The sequence below is a fragment of the Olea europaea genome, chromosome 7 (assembly GCF_002742605.1).
Source record: "Olea europaea var. sylvestris chromosome 7, O_europaea_v1, whole genome shotgun sequence".
NCBI classification, from domain to species: domain Eukaryota; kingdom Viridiplantae; phylum Streptophyta; class Magnoliopsida; order Lamiales; family Oleaceae; genus Olea; species Olea europaea.
The window spans coordinates 1,352,436-1,374,497 of record NC_036243.1 but is presented as its reverse complement, the minus strand read 5'-3'; the positions used below and the strand labels follow the sequence as shown (position 1 = coordinate 1,374,497).

At 33.7% G+C, this 22,062-nt stretch overlaps 1 protein-coding gene across 1 annotated transcript; it reads left to right on the top strand.

The window, feature by feature from the left end:
• The first annotated feature begins 4,381 nt into the window (after positions 1-4,381).
• On the top strand, positions 4,382-21,468 carry LOC111396646 (DNA topoisomerase 3-beta). The gene is given in 16 exon segments (XM_023023078.1): positions 4,382-4,421; positions 4,562-4,618; positions 5,369-5,472; positions 7,122-7,215; positions 12,418-12,517; positions 13,174-13,414; positions 14,101-14,263; positions 14,351-14,470; positions 16,539-16,618; positions 17,145-17,423; positions 18,564-18,732; positions 19,194-19,322; positions 19,473-19,505; positions 19,507-19,692; positions 20,084-20,263; positions 20,520-21,468. Coding segments are annotated over 16 exon segments (2,595 nt in total). The 5' UTR covers positions 4,382-4,400; the 3' UTR covers positions 21,159-21,468.
• The last annotated feature ends 594 nt before the right edge of the window (positions 21,469-22,062 follow it).

The window sequence follows — 22,062 nt, the reverse complement described above, 5'->3', positions numbered from 1 at the left end:
TCTTCTTGATAAATATAAGTTGGAATATCTACAATTAATATTGAGAAGAACAAATGAATTTAAATTGTAAAATTTCTACTACTTGTTAAATACTTCCTCCATCCTGTAAAGATAAACTTATTATTATTTTTTTTATGAAAATAAGTCAGTCTCTTTGCTGAGAGTATAGTTGATTTTTTTTTTATTATATTTCTATTTAATGTGTCTTCTTATCAACAAACATAAACTACTCATGTTTAAACCATTATTTAATATAAGGGTATATTAAGAAATTGTAAGAAAAATTTAGCCCCTGTTTGAGACCCATTATTTGAAAAAATAAATAAATAAAATTCTTAAACAGCGTTTTCACATCATTTTAACCACACATTCTTTAATAAAATAATAATACATACACACTCAACATTTTTTCTTATTTTTAACAATACATTTCTTATCAATACACTATTCAAAAGTTCATTTCTATAGAAAGAATGGGGCTCAAACAATGGCTTATATTTTCAATTCTATTAATTACATTTTCTTAAGTTGTGCGAAAACGAAAATAAGTTTATCTTATAGAGGAAGCATTTTAAAAAAATAAAAAATAGTTAAATATGTTTCTTTAACAAATGTCGTTTCTTTAAAAAAATAATAATAAATAAATAGCCATGCATTAAATAAGTATATGGGCGGTGATACTGCTGGAGCATGCTTCAACATGCATGTTTAGGCATTCGTACAAGTTAACCAGCTCCTTATTTAAATAAATAAAATTCGTAATAACATGACGGCAAGAAGGTAACAAAGTTAAGAGCTTAAAATCGAATTTTGAATTATATACAATGTCACACATAGTCAATCGATTTATTAATGAAAATTATCTCAATTCAAATTTACGACACACACTCTTTCAACCATTCGAGCCAGTACCCCTAATATTGAAAGTAGATCCTATCAAGTATATGATTTAGGTACACTTAGCATGAGAGCCCTCTCACAAAACGTGGGACCGACAATTATTTTAATCGCGAATCCCACTCATATACGTGAGAGAGCTGTCAAAAGTGTTGTATTTATAGCACTTCTTTATAATGTATCGTGCTCTCCAAATATGAAATATATAGATACATACTTCATCGCTATGCAGTGTTTTGAATTTCTGCAACGAAAACAAAAAAATAGAAAAAATAATTCGATGAATCAATTTGATATCAAATACAAATTAAAATTCCTGCGATAATGCTACCGGTACATCGTGGGGCACCGAAGGCGCTTCCTCCAATCGAGGGTCGTCGCGTGTCCATTAGGTACACGCTTCGGTACCCTTGAATGTACCACAAGTTTAATTCAAATTCCTGATGTCAAATACCGAAAATTTTCAAACTTCAAAGATTGGCCACTTTGTCGGCAAAGAATACCATTAATATCTTTCACATTGAAATTGAAAATAAAAAAATAAAAGAGGGCTCAATAAATACGACAAACCCTATAGATCTAACGTGACATTCAATCATTGAAACACACAAACATATGCAACTTCCTTTATTTGACCGCATTAATTTAGGCAAAGGGACACCTGTTACATCCCTATTGGTCAACAGGCACAGTAATCTAGGCGAACAAATTATTTATTTTTTAAAAATAATTAATTACTGACACACTTTATTTTTTTACAATTTATGTATTGTTTTTAGAGAATAATAATAATAATAATAAGAAGTGTCCTCCAATTAAAGACTGGCAGGAATCATGCATGCATAGCAAGACTTTAATTATTAATCTGTATTTAATTTTTTAATTATTTGATATACCTTTTGTTTGAGGAACAGTATTGTCAGATTTTTATTGCTTAATATTTATTAATGGAATATTAAAAGAAAAGTCTTTGTTTGCTTATGTTAGGAGAAAATAATTGAATTGACTGAATTTTTTAAATTTGGGTTTTAAAATAATTCATAAAACTTGGATCCAAGGGAAGAAAGATTTAAAGCTAGGAATCTAAAGATAAAAAATCTTTTAGTAAAATAACAAAAAATAATTACTTATGTGCTAAGAAATAATTTGTCGAAATAGTGAGTTATTATTGATATTCTGCATATTTAATATTGTCAAATGTCGTATAGTTTATAATTATGAAAACGTGAGTTGAGGCTTGTGAGTCTTGCAATTGCGACTTTATCATTAGGATCATTTCCAATTCCACATCGTTTAAAAAGTTGAAGAGAGCTATGCATTTCCCTGCGCAATTCTATAACCATATTAAAACACGTGCACGTATAAACAAATGTATTCTACTGAGAAAATTATAATTAATACGAAAAATAAGTACTTGAATAATTAACAAGAAGAGTGAATATCTTGTTTGCCCTCTATTTAGATTCGAACTTAACGATTAATAAATGTCAAAGAATCGATAGCATTGTGAGATTGTTTGACAAAGTTTTTTAATAAATTTTTTTACATATTTTGATAGAGAGTTGTGAGTTTCTTGAAAAAAAGAAATTTATTAAAGATAATTGTTAATTTTGGTTTCCACTTTTTAGCAATTTTTAAATTATTTTAAATAAGTACTACATATCAGTTTTAAGGCTCGATGTTTGACCAACAATAAAATTAAATGTCATATTAAATGATAAATATTTGTAATTTATTAAAGATAAAATTTCATTTTTTATTGATGTTTGACTGTATTTATTGCTCTCAGCCCACAGATCTGTTTAGAAATTTGTGTGCTTGAAGTTATCAATGACGTACGAATCTTAATTGGTCATAAAAATAAATAATAATAATAATAATAATAATAATAATAATAATAATAATAATAATAATAATAATAATTTTTAAAAAATTAAATAACGTTTCATAAAAATGAACAACGTTGTAAATTCTGATTAATTAATTTTTCATCGTTTCTACATTTTTTACTACTAGAAAGAGTTTGAGGAATTAAATCCTAATTATTTGCACATTTTTGTCTAAAATTAGAAGTTATTAAGTCAGAGTAAAAAATAATATATTACTTGATATTCATCAACCACGCACATCGTGGAATCCAATACAATTTATTCTACGACATTACTATTAATTCTACCCACATTATGATTCCTTTTTAATTTTCTTAATCGATATATAAAATTAAAAAATAATATATTACTTGACCTTGTTGAGTAAATAAAAATATAATTCAAATTCGACAAAAAAATGAAAATTTATTGACTAATATCAAAGAAAGAAGAAAGTGTGTGCTTTCTCGACTCTGAATAAAATCATAAAAGGTGATTCTCCTTAATTGTAAAACTGTAAAATCGGATTGATTGCAAATTTCATAATTGACCTAGTCGAGAGTGAGATAAGACCTTGAGTATTAAGTCATTTTCAATATGTATTTTTTAACGTCATTTGAGTCCATTTCAATGAATAATTAATCGATATTATGGAGAAGGGTAACAATAAATATAATCATTGATCTTCACGATATAACAATTTTTTGTGACCAACATGCTTAATGTTTAAATATAAATTTTAAATTTAAATGATAAAATTTCTCATTTTTTGGTTTTTCTTATTGAGTGAAAGTTATTGGATGAGAAATCACCCTGAGTTTTTCATGGAAGAATGTCGAATATGTTATATAAGAACAAAGGGTCAATTGTCTAGCTCTTACAAATTCTTACTACATATTTCTCTTTACAAGTTAGATTCTATCGTTCCATCTGTCGAGGCTATAAGTTGGAAATATGCTAGAAACCTCGGTGGCATTCTAAAATTTCTACTCCAAATCTCAACTTGACCTTCAACGATATGACTAAGAGTATCTAAAAAAAATGTTTAACACAAAGATATCAAACTTATCTTTTTCGCCAAGGAATTAAAAGTTGTGAATGCGACTTAATATCATCGTGATTAAGATGTATTTGGATTGTTTCACTCATGATTAGAACATGTAGTGGAAGAAGCACATTGGAGGCGCATACTTAGATCGTGTCTCTTAGACATAATTAAATATTGTAATACAATTGTTATGAGTGCGACGTGCATGATATGAGGTCGAGAAATTAGGGCTTCCACCCATCAATTGATGTCTAAAAAAGAATATAAATCCACTTCCATGAATTGGACGGGAAACTGACAAAAATGAACAATTTTCTGTAATTAGAAGGTAGCAGTTCTTCTGCTGACTGAAAAATTAAGAGGTGCTAATAAATTGTATTTTACCTCATTTAGTGCTATTTGTGTGAATTCTATTAAAGAAATTAACACGACTGAAAACTGAACTGGTGATGAGGCATGAACTTAGAAATTATTGGGCCTGAATAGAGGCCCAGGATCCAGGTTAGAGCCCAACCCAAATTTCGTCCTACATAAACTGTTCTTCAGTTCCAGCTTCTTAACTTTCGAATAAACCCTGAAGCTTCAAAATGGCACCCAAAGTTCTAATGGTAAGCAAATTTAAAAATTATCCAAAATCTTCTTACTTCAATCTCAAGAATTTTAGTAATTTGCTTTCGTTCAGGTGTTTTTCACCAACTTGTATATATTTATGTATGACGTATGTGTATATGGTGTTTGTGATTATTAGGTAGCAGAGAAGCCAAGCATTGCTCTCTCAATTGCGTCAGCACTCTCTGGCGGTCAAGTATGCTCTTCCTTTCTTTTTATTAATTACTGTTTTCTGTGGTAATGCCCTAAACATTTATGTTGCTATTAGAAGGCTGTTCTGTTTTTATTTGCTTTCAACGTTTCTAGAGAAATTAATACAGAAGAATAGTGTGGTTGCAAGTGATTCCACAAATTGATGCCAAGGCATGGTGTTTTTGGAGCTGTTTTAATGAGGGAAGAAATGGGAAAATGAAATAATGGGTTGAATTTGGGGATCAATTTCTCGTCTTTCCTGGGCTCCGCCCCACTGCATGATATTCGAAAAGTGCTGTCTTTCTTTATTTTGTGAGCTATAATTTGCTGTTTGGATAGGCTTTATTGTGGGACTTGGATATTGGACCATAGCTGAGATGACTCTGACCTCTAGTTTAAGGCACTTCTTCCTGGTAGATTATGATATGGCGTGCTGGAGTGTCAATGAGTTATTGTGGACTGAGCTTCCAGCTTTATACCAGAAACAAGGCTTTAACTCTATAAGCTGAGCTTGGACAAACCTGATCTTGAGCATGTCAAGTCTATAGAATGTGTAATTACTGGAATGGTATTGCTATTGTGCATTTGCTTATTTCTAGAATGAGTAATTACTAGAATGAGTCACTTGGTTACTTTTCAATTGCTTGTGGAATTCCTTGTGAAATTCGCTTAAGCTCATTATCAACTTGTTAGTGTGCTCTATTTACCAATAACTCTGAGAAGTGTTTGAATAAAGGAGCTTATTTCATTGCAGATGTCGTCACGAAGGGGTAGTACTGAGGTCCATGAGTTTGATGGAATTTTTTTGGGATTTTCTGCTCAATATAAAGTGACCTCGGTGATTGGTCATGTTTTCAGGTTTTCAAGATTCTTCTTAACTTCAAGGCTATCTTTTTGGATATTCTCAGTAGTCATAATGCTGAAACTGGTATTCTCTGATTTTTCATATGATAAATACATAATGCCCATGAATTTTAAAATTATAATTGTGAAAATAGCACCAGTGTACATGCTCATCATGCCCATGAAAAGAAAGTGAATCAAAAATACATCGAAAATGCAAGATCGATAAAGAAATTGCAATGTTAAGCAAGACTACACATTAACAATTATATTGAGAAGGAACTCCATGCAGAAAATACATTTGTTATAATCAAAGGCTAAAAGAAGTCAACACATAATGTACGAGCTGAGATTCATTAGATCAACTAATATATCTTAGATTTACAGTCAAACCCTGAATAACTAAGGTATTAACCACCAGGTCCACAACAGATATACTTCAAACCACACTTTAAAAGTGGCTGTCTCTGACAAATAAATGCTAGATAATACACAAATACTTTAGGAGCTGACTGTAGCTTTGGCACAACTGCTGCATGAATAAAAAGCTAGGTTGAACTGTGAAGCATTTTCTTTTTCAATATCACACATTATCTCTTTCAATTTTCTCCTTTTCCAGTAATTTCATTTTACGTTAGATTGGCATGTTGTGATTTGTCAATAATTTCATTTTGTGTTAGAATGGTTTGTTACAAGTTGTTATCTTGGAATGTTTGTCTTTAACATGCTAAACATTAAGGGTATGTTTTAGCCCCTTTTTTGGAAAAATAGATTTTGTGATGGTAGTTTTCTTGAGAATATGTGGTTAAAAAGTAGAAAAAGTTTTGGGTTTACTTGTAAAAATATTTTTTTTTTTTGGGAGAATGCGTGGTTGAGAATGAGTTTGAAGAAAAATTATATTTGAAAGAATGGAGCTCAATGGGCTAAATTGTGTCAAACATTGTCTATAGTAGTCTAATGTATTTTTTGAAGACAATTATAAATTATATATGTACACTTTCAAACACTTACGATTATAGATGAAATGATTCAACATGGAATTAGAGCTGGCAAAGGTCCTAAATTAAAGTCCTGCTACTACCCATATAAATAAAATTGTGTATGTGCAAGGCTTTGAGCTTAAGCTTTTACATTAAATAGTTCAACAATATATAACATTTGAGTGTTGTTAAGGTGGTCTTGCTAAAAAGGGATTAAGTCATTTCAAGAAATATATTCAACGAACTTCTTGCCTTTTGATGATGGACACTCGTAACAAGAACTAGACTTTGAAGAAGGGAGAGGAGAAGAAGGAGAAGAGAAATAGAGAGGAGGAAGAGAAGAACAGTAGAGAGGAAGAAGAGGAGAACGAGAAGAAAGAGAGTGCTGTGAGAAAGAGAAGAATTGGAAAGGGAAACCTGTATTTTGGAATCACTAGCAAAGTATGGAAAACTACTTAATATTAATTATGAAAAGGATATAAAAAAATTCATCTAAATAGTTTTATAATAACTCATATTCTAATCTAAGGCAAGTCTTCCATGAACAGTCTTCCAATAATATTCCAAGGATCTCCGTCATCTTTAACCTGCTATTATCTATTATAGTTGTTTTTGTATGCTTACCTTAAAAAAAATAATTGGATTGGAATGTTGACTTTGAAGCTTTATGTATTTAAAATGCAGTGTAGATTTTCCAGCAGCATATCAAAATTGGGCTGCAACAGATCCTCTGGATCTTTTTGATGCACCCATTGTTAAGTCAGAATCAAATCCAAAGGTTGGACCTTCTTCCGTTGTCTTGACCTTTTGATTCAACCCACTTGATCTTGCGATCCTTTATGAACGTGTACAAACTGGAATATGTTTTGAAACATCAAAATTATGTGTATGCTAATGGATTTAGTATAAAAAACATAGATAGGCACAAGAAGCATTCAAAGAGTAGTTGTATTATCCATCTTTTTCCTCTTTGCTATCAACATTAGACGATGCCATATTAATCATTCTATTTTTGAGAACTCAAAAATTCTTTACAAGAAAGTACCTACACTCCATCTAGACATGGTTGCTCCATCTAGATGTTCATCCATTATCCTATGAAGATTGGAAACCTAATATACTTTGCATCTAGGGTAAATTCTATTTTCTCTATGAAAAATTGCATCTCTTATCATATACTACAGTTAGAATAACCTACAATCATCCCCATAAAAGAGATAAAACTTTTGTTGATTTTGCGCCCGTTTGGCCCCCATTATTTGAATTTTTAATAGTTGGAAATATGCTTTCTTGAATGATGCGTGGTTAATATTATTTTATTGGAGAATGGGTGGTTGATAAGAAGAGAGAGAAAAATGAATTATAATTTTAATGGGAGTCAAATAGGGGCTTGGTTACATTGGCTTCAATTGGTTTATTCTCATGTTATATGTTATGAGTTACATGCGTTAAGTTAGGCCCAGATATAATCTTTACATACACAACAGTTGTATAAATGGTAGGTGCATAAGTCTAGAATTATTTTCCTAATTAGACAAGATTATTTCCTAATGAGAGATAATCCCTGTGTGTGTGTGTGTGTGTGTGTGTGTGTGTGTGTGTGTGTATATGTAACATGTTCATGAATGAAGTGAAAAAACAAATCATTCTCCCAAAATCGAATAACATGGTATCAGAGCTAACCTTTGAATTTTTAAGGGATCTAGGATCAAGTTTGGAGACTTGAGGTCTCATATCTTGAACAAAGCAAGTACATCCAAACACTCTAGGAGTAAGAGGAAAAAAGTCTGAGAGGGAAATAGAGTGGAATAAGGGATTTTACTATCTAAGATAGAGGAAGGCATACGATTGATTAAGTAACATGCACTAGAAACTGCATTTGCCCAATATTCTTTTGAAACTTTCATATGAAAAAGAAGAATTCGTGCAACTTCCAACAAATGACGATTCTTTCTTTCTTTCTGCCACTCCATTTTGTTGCGGAGTAACGATACATGAAGATTGATGAAGAATGCTATTTTGTGAAAGAAAGGAAGTATATGTGGATGAGAAGTACTCTTTGGCATTATCACTCCTTAAGATACGTACAGATTTATCAAATTGAGTTTTAACCTCAGCATAAAAGGCACAAAAAATTGAAAATAGTTCTGAACGATTTTTCATAAGATATAAACAAGTAATTCAAGAATAATTATCCACAAAAGTAACAAAATAGCGAAAATCGGTCTTAGATAAAATAAGACATGGGCCTTAAATATCAGAATGTATTAAATCAAAAGAGGACATAGCCTGTTTATTCAGTCTAGAGAAATATGGTACCCCTGTGGTGTTTTGCTAATTGACACGACTCACAATTTAATTGAGACACATGACTAAAACTAGGATATAATTTCTTCAAGACAGGGAGAGAAGGATGACCAAAGCGATAGTGAAGTTGCATAAGAGAGGCACCGGTGCATGCAATTGACCTTGGCACCGGTGTGGGAGAACGGTCAAGCATCCATTGAGCTCACGCCCTCTACCAATAATCTACTTCGTCCCAAGATCCTAAAAAATGCAATAATTAGGAAAGAAAAGAACACTACAATTAAGAGATTTAGTAATTTGACTTACAGAGAAAAGATTGAAAAAAAATTGAGATAAACATAAAACAGAAGATAATGGTAGAGAATTTGTTGGATGTGCTGTCCCACATCGGACTACGGAGCTGTAGAACCATTAGCTAAATTGACACATGGTAACATAAAGAAGATTGAAATGATGAAAGTATACTTTTATTCCCAGTTATATGATCTGAGGCATCGAAATCAATTACCCAATTGCAGGACGAGGTAAAAAGGCTATAGAAGTATTTGTATTGGCTAAAATGGAAGTGGAAGGTGTAATAGGCTGTTGAGGAGTGGGATGTTGAGAAGCATAAAATTGTGTAAGGCTAGCATATTCATCTGCTGAAATCGTAATTTGATGTTGAGATGGAAGGGCAGGAGGTGTAGATAGAAGACCATCCTGATTAGCAACATTGGCAAATTTCTTCATAGGAGTCTGACTAATGTGCTTTGCTGGTTTACCATTTAATTTCCAGCAATTCCATTTTACATGTCCTTGCTCTCCACAATAATAACCACGAGAATCGCTACCAGAAATTTTACTACCTGTCCTTCCTCCTTTATAACTGTGAATACTATTCGTTTTTTAGTTTGTGCCAACTAGGGCTACCGTCTCACTTGGTGCTATACTCTGCTGCTTGTCATTGTCCTTGCATATACAGAAGGAGACGGGCATATATAAGGTTCAACGAAGGTAGTGCCTCACTGGTAAGAAGCTGAGTGCAAGCCACCTCATAATCAGGACCCAAACCTGCAAGAAAACACTGGATCACAATCTGCTCTTCTTGTTTTTGCATTGTCTTCACATCACTAGTGCTAGGAAAACACTGGATCACAATCTGCTCTTCTTGTTTTTGCATTGTCTTCACATCACTAGTGCTAGGAAACATGACCTGCTTTTCTTCAAATGCCTGTTTTACCTCAGTATAATATTGAAAAAGATTTCCTGCCTTTTGCTCAGCTCAATAAATCTTTAACATCGGTTCATGAACATGCGATACATCCTGTGTATTGGCGTACAAAAATTCTAGATAATCCCATAATTCTTTTACAGTATCACAATGATTAATGACATCTATTGTCGGGTCAAGGGTATTTTGAATCTAATTAAAGAGTTTGTCATCTTCCATCAGCTATTTTTTTCGAATCTTGGGAGTAGCATCAGATTGTGGAGGTGGATCATTAGTCAAATGATCGCCCAAATCCAAACTTGACACATACCTGCGGACAATTCTCTTTCATTGAGTATAATTCCTACTACCCGTTAACTTTCTTTCTGTGATTTTTGAGGATGGGGTTATCGTGATTTCAGTTACCATTTTCTTTTGAATTTTAGGCATGATTAATAGAGAGACACAAAAACAACAGAGCCCAAAAATATTCAAGTTCAAAGGAAGCAGCTCGACTAAATAAACATATTATGGAAGCCCAAAAAAATGAAAATATGAAGCAACCCAAATAACTAGACTTTAGAGGCCCAACAGTACACCAAACCCAATCCAAAAGGCAACTCACAATCATTGAGTGAATCTGTACAGAGAGCCCAATCAACTCTTTCCAATCGACGACAACTGCACTCTGAACTATCTCCAGCCGACAATTGTAGTTCCACCACTCACGATGCAACCGGCCACCAAAAAACACGCCGGACTATCTCTAGCCGACGATTGCAGGGCGAAAGGAGTTACTACCCAAGCCCTCCCAACGCCAATCGAAGATTCTTGAAGAGTTGAAGATTGTCGTAACCTACTGGATGTTAAAAATGCATTCCTCGACAATGATTTGCAAAAAGAAGTTTACATGGAACAACGACCAGGATTTGTTGCTCAGGGAAAGTTAGGAAAGGTATGCAAACTGCAAAAGTCATTATATGGTCTGAAATAATCACCTCGTGCCTGGTTTGAGAGATTTAGTGAGGTTGTGATTGAATTTGGCTTACAAAGAAGTGCATATGATCACTCAATATTCTTTAAACATACTAAAGTTGGGTGTATTTTGTTAGTGGTATATGTTGATGATATCGTGATTACTTACTGGTATTGATAGCAGTAGCATTGGTATGCTGAAAGCTTTCCTAGGCGCAAGGTTTCAGACAAAGGATATAGGTCCTTTGAAATATTTCTTAGGATAGAGGTCTCTCGAAGTGGTAAAAGAATTTTTCTATCTCAAAGGAAGTATGTTCTAGATTTACTGGACGAGATAGGGTTAGCTGAAGCACAACCTGGTGATGCTCCCATGATACCAAATGTGAAACTCGGAGTTGAAGATGGAGATGTTTTAGTTGATGCGAACAAGTACAAAAGGATAGTAGGAAAGTTGAACTATCTCGCGATTACTCGTCTAGATATTGCCTTTCCAGTAAGTGTTATTAGTCAGTTTATGTCATCTCCTGAAACTTCACATTGGGATGCTGTAACTTATATATTAAAATATCTCAAAGGAGCTCCAGGACCTGGGATTATTTATAGAGACTGGTCATTGTAGAATTGAGGGTTTCTTATATGTTGACTGGGCAGGTTCTCCTGTGGATAGGCACTCTACTATAAGGTATTGTGTTTTCATTGGAGGTAATTTAGTCTTTTGGAAAAGTAAGAAACAAAGTGTTGTAACTCGATCAAGTGCAGAATTTGATTATCAGGCTATGGCACAAGTAACTTGTGAACTTATGTGGCTACATCATTGACTTGGGAAAATTGGCATTGATAAGGTCCACTCTATGAGCTTGTGGTGTGATAATTAAACAACTATTCATATTGCCACTAACCCTGTATTTGGCAGGCTGTCATTTTATTCGTGAAAAGTTACAGCAAAGTTTGATTTCGACTGAGCATGTTAGGACAAGAGATCAATTAACTGATATGTTCACTAAGGCCTTAGTTGGGAATCGAGTAAACTATATTTGTAACAAGTTGGGTATGATTAAATCTATGCTTCAGCTTGAGGGAAGGTGTTATGAGTTATATGCGTTAAGTTAGGCCTAGATATAATCTTTACATACACAACAGATGTATATATGGTAGGTGCACAAGTCAAGAATTATTTTCCTAATTAGAAAAGATTATTTCCTAATGAGAGATAATATGTGTGTGTGTGTGTGTGTGTATAACACGTTCATGAATGAAGTGGAAAAAACAAATCATTCTCCCAAAATTGAATAACATTATAGTTCCCAACTGTGTCTCAAATATGTTGCCAGCCCCTCTGTGGCTCTAAAAATAGGTCAATGGTGGGAACTCAAACTATTATGAAAACTGGCATTAAGCTACTATGTCTTGATAGCTAATTTTGAATGTTTAACAGACACAATTGTTTCGTTGTTCTTCATTTCTTTTCCATTTAAAAAAGAAAAGTGCTGACAAGCTTCTGGAAACAAGGCTCATATTTGTAGGCATTTAAGCCAAGAAGCTCGTGGTTGTGGGCACCTAGTATTATGGTTGGATTGTGATCGTGAAGGTGAAAATATATGCTTTGAAGGTACCTTTCTTCCTGTAATGTAGTAAGTAGGATATAATGTCTACGATCATAGTGTCACAAGCTATCCATGTGTAGTAACATATCATGTGTTATTCCATAACATGTGAGGAGGCAGATAAGAAAAATTATTCATGCAAGTCATTTGCACCCAAAGGATCTTTGGAGAGATTGTTCAAAAAATTGAAAATGCTGATCTCGGCAGATTGAAAGAATGTTAGCTATTTCAAATACACTAATTTCTCGATAGATTGAGCTGCCATTGTCCCAAAACAATTTATCATCCTCATTGAGTAGGGCAAGCTGGCTAGGTTTTCTTACATTGAGCTGAGTTTTTATTCTTGATATTTCAATAATAATTCGTTACTTGACCCCATCTTTCCTCATCTAAGGGAAGATTGAAACTATGTGCGCTATTTCATTTATGTTTTACCAATATCAGATTAATATTTCTTACTTTTGATATATGTAAGGTGCATACATCATATTGTTGATCTCATTTTGGCATTTTGACTGCCTGTTTTATATGCACGAGGAACAGAAGCATTTGCTAGTCAATTTTCAAATTTCTCCATCATTACATCTTAAGCTGATTTTTGTAATTATATATGTGCCTATGTGTGTATATCTTCCTTCTTTTGATGTTTGTTTGGTTTCAGTTATTGAGTGCACTGGCTTCCATGCAAAAGATGGCAAAAGTGTTTATCGTGCACGGTTTTCATCTGTAACCGAGAAAGATATTTTGAAGGCTATGAATAACCTTGTCGAACCTAACAAAAATGAGGCTTTGGCAGTCGATGCCCGCCAAGAAATTGATTTAAAAGTTGGAGTCTCCTTCACACGGTTCCAGACTAGCTATTTCAATGGGAAATATGGAAACCTCGATTCAAGGGTTATCTCGTCAGTCTCTCTCCTGTTTAACCAATTTTTTTTACTGATCCCAGTTTCTTTTTGAAGAAAATATTTGGAATATTTATATTGAAATTTTATAAGCAGGTTGGAAATCTTATCTTAGCCCTTGTTCGACAACCATTATTTCAAAACTTTTTTTCTATATTCTCATTTTCAATCATACATTCACACAATAAAATATTCTACACGTAAACCCAAAAATGTGTCCTACTTTTTAACCACATATTCTTGAAAAAATCATTATCCAAAACTCCATTTTACCCAAATAATTGCTGTCAAACAGGGGCTTAAGGAAGAGCGGGACAATTTAAATTATTGGTTTCATTGAGTCATTTAATTGCTTTTATAGTCTGACAATGTGTTATTAAACATCCATGTTGGTGCATGCATTACTTTGAAATTTGTTTCCATTGTCACGATGATTCAAGAATTGGTTCCATGTTAAGATATGTATCCTATAAAGTAATGAAAGTGTATTAGTTACTTTGAAACTAGTGTATTGTTGTTATCTGTATTGGTGTCCAATTTTACTCTTCCAGTTATTTTTTTGATTCTCATGGGTGACAATACTATGTTTTGACAAACTGGACTGCTTCCATAGGTAACTGACTTTTAATTAATTCCTTCCCTTCTGGGTCTGTATCTCTGTTAGTAAACTTGATATCTAATTTCAGATATGGACCATGTCAGACTCCAACACTTGGATTTTGTGTGCAACGACACCTACAAATTATTACTTTCAAGCCAGAAAAATTTTGGAAGTTGCATCCTTACATTTTGCACAGGGGCTATGAACTCAAATTAGAGTGGAATCGTAACAGGTTGTTTGACTCAGATGTGAGGTTCTCTATCTCTAATTTACAAACTTGTTCAAATGTATGGGGACCTAAACACTGATGATACTAGTAATAAATCTGATGATAGGTTACTGAAATGTTTCGAAACTTAATAAAGGAAGATGGGATACTGAAAGTCATTGCCATATCAGAAAAACAGGAGTCCAAAAGTCGCCCTGCTGGTCTTAACACTGTGAATCTCCTAAAGGTAAGAGCAGACAGTGGGGGTTTTCCTTGACTTCTCCTTTGGTCTGCATCATTCATAATCTTCAGTCAAGATGATTTATACACTGCTACTCACTTCATTGATTTTGAAAACCTCCTGAACTTTCAACTAATACCTAGAGATGCGTAGACAAAAGGAAAAATGAAAACAATAACCAGAATGAAGAGGTTCAAATTATTTTTTAAGTTCGAGTTGCAGGCTTTCAAATTAAATTTATGACCAAATGAATGTCAGCTAGTGACTAAACATATAATATATATAGAGAGAAAAAAACTAAATAAAAGCTAGAGTTGTCCTGTGATTGAGATATCTGCATTAGATAATTTGCACAATCAAGTTTAAGGTGTTGGTTGTCCAAACAGTGAACCAGGACTAGCCAACCTCACCACTACCTGGATATATGAGCTTCTATTATTTATTAATCTCGAACTTCTTAGCATATTCAGTGGAGTCAGTTTGTTATCCCGATGTAAGAAATATGAATATGAATAAAAAAGCTTTTATTCCTAAAACTCACATTTTATTCTGAGGATGATATGATTCCCAATTTATTTATGCTTATTACTCTTTCCATGTGTAAACAATTTTGAATTACTTGGTAGTAATGGTGAAAATTTTGCTTGATAATTCTAAAAAACTTGGGTTAGGGTCTCAAGTTCATCATTCTGCAGATCTGTTGTGACTGGACAACAAATTGAGTGGCCTGGAAATAATGAAAAAGTGTATTCTCAACGTTCAAGGTGTACCCCAAAATAGCATATTCAAACTATAAGAATAGATGCCACAATTGCGGAATTTATACCCTTCCATTTCAAATGAAGGATTGATTTTTGATAACCAGTCAATTTGAGTCTCGCCCACTTGTTCTTTACTTTCTCTTAGAGCTATTGTTTTATTACATTCTTTTTTTCCCTTGCGAAGGAAGCGATCACGGTTGGGGACGGAAATTTAAGTCATAAAGCCCTTGATAAAATTAGAATGTGTTCATCAGTTTATATGGGATTTTTTTTTGTCTATGGTAATCATGGTCTTTCTGAAAACTAAGCAAGTCAGCGAGTCATTTCCTCATTTTGCTTGTGACTGGACTAACCTATTATCATTTCGCTAACTGTAAACTATCTATATGGTCATAATTAACTCTATAGTTTGTGTGTGAAATGATACTGATATATTATATTAATAATATATGGATCCTAGTTAAGGGCTGAGTTCTTTAGTAGACATGAATCTTAGGTGGTTCTTAAATTTGCACTGCTCCAAATTAGAATCAGTTCCTTGGAACTATTTTATGTTAAAGTCAACTATGTGCTGAGCTAGTGAATGAAAATTCTACCTTTGTTTAAATTATATGACCTAAGTTTAGTTCTATTTCTATACAATACGAATGTAATGCATATTTACTATATAATATAAATAAATATATGCACAGAGAAATAATAAAATAGCTATTTTAAATAAAAAGAGTAGGAAGTGAAAACATTGTCTTCTATAAACCATTTCTATGGAAGGATGTGAATCAGTTGAGTCTCAAATTGAGATGTACTTGGATCATTTTCTGATTTACCTGTAGTGACAAATCGCCTTACATTCTTCCTAAATCAACCCAAGAAATACTCACAAAAACCAATTTATGGTTTCCATGAGCAATACCTATATGTTCCATGGACTGGAAATGACTGAAATTGTATTATGAAGCTGGCACCTGATTAGTCCTTCGTGATTGGACTAAGAACTCTCTGAAGACTTGCTCCAAACAGAATTATATAATCCTGGAAATCAATGCTACAGAATATGATTCCAGCTATTTGGTGTCTACATTAAAATAATTTTGAACCCTCTCCCTTTAGTTCAGATTTAGATGAATGCATGTATGCATATATCCAAGCACATTTTGCATGATAACATAAAATTGTGGGGCCCCATAGGTAAAATAAAATCGTTCTGCTACTCTATCTTAATTTTTCCTACGAAACACTGCACAGTGTAAATAAAATGTTCATAGGAAAGAGCAAAGGAAACGTTAACAGTGGCCATGCCTTACGAATTCCAGGTCGCTTCAAGTGCCTTGGGCTTTGGACCTCAGTTGGCTATGCAATTAGCAGAGCGTTTGTACACTCAAGGTTTCATCAGGTTTTCTCTCTCCTCCTATGCTTTTCCCATAGTATGTCTTGGCAACTTCTGTTCTAATTCACAAAGTCTTAATTTTTATTTTTATTTTGAAATTTTAATGGAGAACTGACTTTTCTGCAAGAAATTGACTTAATCGACTAATGTCTCATTTTTTAAGTGATAACTCTGCAAAAATATTACTGTGCTTATGGAGAAGTGAAAACTCTCACATTTATGTGAATTTGGATTCCTTTTTCCAATTCAGTGGTATATGTCATTAATTGGCAGGGATATAATGAGACAATGTCGCCTCTTAAAATTTACATTAGTTATTGCAGCTCACGTGCTAACAAATGTAGTAATAGTGAAAGCAATTCTATGTTTCTGACATTTTATCTTTGGATTTTTTAGCGTAATAATATGACCTCATTCAGTACCTCAGTGTGAACGTCACTGCTTTTCTTCAATTCTGCCATTTGATGTTATATACTATCATAATCATAACCAATCTTTTCTCACTCTCTTATTTTGGTTGATCCTGCTTTAGTTATCCTCGTACAGAGAGTACAGCATATCCATCTTCATTTGACTTTAGAGGTACCCTTAGAGCACTAGACAACGATCCAGAATGGCAAGAATATGTGCAGAAACTTTTGGCTGATGGCTATGTAAAACCCCGATCTGGGAACGATGCAGGCGATCATCCCCCAATAACTCCAATGCGTTCAGCTACCCAGGAAATGCTTGGACATGATGCTTGGAAGCTCTATCAGTATGTCTGTCAACATTTTCTAGGGACGCTTTCCCCTGATAGCAAATACACAAGGTGAAAGCTTTATTTTCTTATCTATCTTATGTGCATTTTAATTTTGCACAAGTGTTGTAATTAGCAATCAATGTAATCTTAAATTCACTATGATCCTTAAAACTTTAATATAAAGCAAGATTTGCTAACTTTTTCATGAAGCTGGTAGTAAATTCTGTTTTAAGGGCTTCTAAATTCTAATCTGATTTCACTCAATGTACTATCCATAGCCTCAAATGTAGTTGACTGTATATGCGTTTCAAGTTTAATCTTGATTAACGCAATTTGCAATTCTACAATGGAGGTGCTTTATATAACTTTTCACTCTGCAGAATCAGACCTCAAAACATGTTTCTGTCAAGAAAATTCTGCATTGGACAAAAGATGTAGTTGAGTAAGTGCTAATGATACACAAGTTTGAACTAAAATTATTTTAACATTTATGCTTCAGAATCTGTATTAATTCCAGTTTAGGATTTCTTTACAGAAATCAGTAAGGATATATATAGCCTGTAGCATGAATAAACTATAATCATTTCTGTATGGCTGCGGGCAGTTTCATAATCTGGATCTACGAAATAGCCTTCATTGAATTAGTGGGTTAGAAGTATTTATCTCCAACCTTGTTCCCTGTCTTAACTAGTCATTAACAACTGGCCATTAAGTATATGGGTTAGTTCATACTTGTCATGTGCACTAGAAAGTACGTAGTTCTGTCCATATCAGAACTAGGATAGCTTGGGAAAGAAACCTTGAGCAGTAACCATATGGTCTTGAGGAGACCTCGTATGGAAATGGCTAAAAATCACTATTTAAAACAGCCAATTACAACTTGGAGCTGTGGATATTTTCTCTTCTAGGTCTAAGAATATGAAGTGTAATTATTAAAGATAGCAAGGTTTCCCGATACGAGTCTGAAATACACCCTAATCAAGAAAAAGAAAGTGACAAGTCTTGAAACAGCTAGGGTAGCTCAGCGAGAGAGCACTATCAATCTTTTGCCATTTCGTTGCTCTGTTTTTAAAATTGACTGTTTCTGCACTAGTAAGATTGGATTTGGTTGGGACCTTTGAAAGACTAATGTTATACTATAAATTGTTTTTTCTTAGCTAGTCACTTATTGTGCAGTAAGATGGTGTTAAAAATTTGAAACCCTTGCAGGGTCAAGATTGAATTTGCAGTGGCTGGAGAATTATTCCACTGTATTGGGCACCGTGTTACAGTTAAAGGATTCACATCAATTATGCCGTGGTTGGCAGTCAGTGAAAAAAGTCTTCCTCAGTTTGCTGAAGGGGAGAAAATAGAAATTTCACGAATTGAGGTTGATGAGGTATAGAAATCCAAGCCTTGTAATGACTAGTTGTTTGCTGGTATATTTATACATTCTTCTCCTCCCCCTTCCTGGACCTGCTTTTCTTTCTCTCTCAGTTTTGTGCTGGATGCACGGGATCTGTCTCTATCTCATGTATTATCACCCTATTTAAATCTTATCACGCTTCTCTCCTTTTCAGACTGCACTATGAAATAAAATTGAAAAACAGTGTAGAGATCATACTTGGTACTGTGCATTCCATTTAGATACCTAGTAGATTGGTAACTGGACATTTGATAATTATCAACAAAAAATTAAAATAAGATAGTGAGTCAAAATTTTCTGTTTGTGGATATATATGCATGCATCAGTTGATAATACAGTTGTGATTAAATTACAATTTACATCTTATGGCCAATAGTTATTCCTTCCTTTTTTCCTTGCATACTGTTAAATAACTTCTTTCATTAAAATTTCAGGGGAATACACAGCCTCCTGACTACCTTACTGAAAGTGAGCTGATCTCACTAATGGAAAAAAATGGAATAGGTACAGATGCATCTATTCCTGTACATATCAACAACATATGTGAACGCAATTATGTGCAGGTCAGTAAAACTTGATGTTTTGTTTTTGTGGGTTTGTGCACTTGTTCTGTGGGCATGAAAAAATGCTTTTGATATTTTATGTTAGAGTATTCGTTTTATTTGAGATATACGTACTTTCGAAATAATCCTACCTTTATATAATAACTTCAGGTGCAAGCTGGAAGGAGATTGATTCCAACTGCTAACTGCTTTAGGAGTCAGTCTAGTAAGGGGCTATCAGTGTATAGATCCAGATCTCTGTTTGCCTGACATTCGAAGTTTCATTGAGCAGCAGATCACTCTTGTAGCTAAAGGTCAAGCAGACCATTCTTTAGTTGTGGAGCATGTAATAAAGCAATTTAAAAGGAAGTTCAGTTACTTTGTTAAGCAGGTGATGGAATAACAATGTCTTTTATTTCTTGTTTGGTTTAATGTAAAGCCTTTAACTCCTGTTATTTCTTTTCCAATATGCGTGGTAATTATATTTTCTTAAATCCATCCTCTGCGACTACGAATATTGCGGTTTTGAAAGGGGAAAGGTTGATAATGAATGAAAAATGTGTTCTCTCTCCCCCAAGCTCTTGCGTCTGGAACCATGTTTCACTACGCTTTTGTTGTCTTTCTGTATGTTTAAAAGTACAAAGCTTGTGATCAATTGTCTATAAGTTTTAGAAGTATATGATAATTATACTTTTTTGCGTCTATAATATGATTGATTGCCTATTTGTGATTAAGCTTGTTTGCTTTATCCCTGATAAACTTGATGACTGTGCCTGGTGTAGATTGAAAACATGGATGCATTATTTGAAGCAGAATTTTCTCCACTCTCTGATTCTGGAAGATTGCTTAGTAAATGTGGCAAATGTTTGCGGTACATGAGGTACATATCTACCCAGCCATCACGGCTATACTGTGGAACGTGTGAGGAAATTTATTACATTCCTCAGAAGGGTACGATCAAGGTAAACTATATATCACTGTCAGTTATGTTTCTCAAATTGAAATAATCAGTGCCTGATGATCCTATTTCTAGATCTAAGTTGTTCCTTTTGGCAGTTATAATAATAGCATGCCTAATCAATCATACTTCTGCTGTCTTGAAAAATATATTATCATCTCTTGAATTTGCACCAAATAATATTTTTGACAATTACCTCCTATAAGTAAAAACTAATTATTGCTCCATTAATTTTATGCAAGCATCTTTTCTTCTTGCAGCTATATAAGGAACTTACTTGCCCTCTCGATAACTTTGAGCTATTGATCTTTTCAATGCCTGGCCCGGAGGGTAAATCCTTCCCTCTCTGCCCTTATTGTTACAACTCTCCTCCATTTGAAGGCATCGAGACTTTATTTGGTGCCGCTAAAACTGGTAGCACCGTCGAGCCGGGAAAGGGAGCTGGCATGCCATGTTTCCTCTGCCCACATCCGACTTGCCAGCATTCTATGATATCACAAGGTGTTTGTGCTTGCCCGGAGTGTAATGGTACCCTGGAGCTTGACCCAGTAAGTGCTCCCAAATGGAGGCTGTACTGCAATATGTGCAACTGCCTTGTTTTCCTTCCGGAAGGTGCTCATCGAATATCTACAACTCGGGATCATTGTCCAGAATGCGACTCGACTATAATAGAAGTGGACTTCAATAAGAAAACTACACCGTTGAAGGATGGAGGTACCCTGCATGTTGGATGCGTTCTTTGTGACGAATTATTGCATTCACTTGTGGTGATGAAGCACGGAAAGTCATTCTCTAGACACAGAGGGCGGGGTCGGGGAAGAGGGAGAGGAAGAAGAGGTGGGAGAGGACGGGGCAGTAGGAAACAAGAGGACCCAAAAATGAGCTTCCATGGTTTCTGATTGAGGTAAAATATTTACTTTTACACAACTTAGTCAAGGTTTTTGAAGAGAAAATGGACTGTTTATTTAGAGTTGAAAGTTCATTCTGCTATAGTAAAAAAAGAAAAGAAGAAGAAGAATTAGGCTGTTAAAATTCTTTATGAAATTTTTAGTTTTAAAAATTTGAATTCTACCCCTGTTCTGTGTTACATTACTAATGAGGACAGATGTCAGGATTTTTATTTTTTTTACTTTTAGGTTGATGAAAACTTGCAAGGGCTAATGTTATATAACGTTTGTTTGATAGATTTTTTGAGAATTGATTTTATGAGATGTAATTTTTTTTTTTTTTTTTTTGGGAGAATGTATAGTTAAAACGTAAGAAAAAGTCTTGGGTTCGAGTATAAAATTATTTATGTAATGCTATTAGTATTTTGTGTTCATATTGGTGTATAGATAAATGACATGGAAGAGAAATATTACGATAATCGAATTTCTTTTCTTTTAGTCTCTTTCTTCCTCTCTTTTTTTCATGTCATTTATCTGTACACAATGATGTACAAATAGCATTACTCATTATATTATTGGAAAATTCAAAATTGTGTGGTTAAAAATAAAAGTGGAAAAAATAAGTTTTAAAGAATATATACCAAATCGGAACTTGTTCTATTTGCTCAAAAGTTGAGCTACATGCTTTTTAGTTGATGGAAGAAGCACCCTGTCTTTACATTCAAGCTCTAATCTCTTGGTTATCTTCGAAATCTTGCCCACGACAATACTTTCGAGTAGTTGGGCCCGCAAATTATTGACCAATCAATGCATTTTAAATAGTAGATTGATAGAGAATGTGTAGTTAAAAATTAAGAAAAAATTTTGAATTGTCATCATGTCATGTAATATTATTTTATTGAAAAATGTATGATTG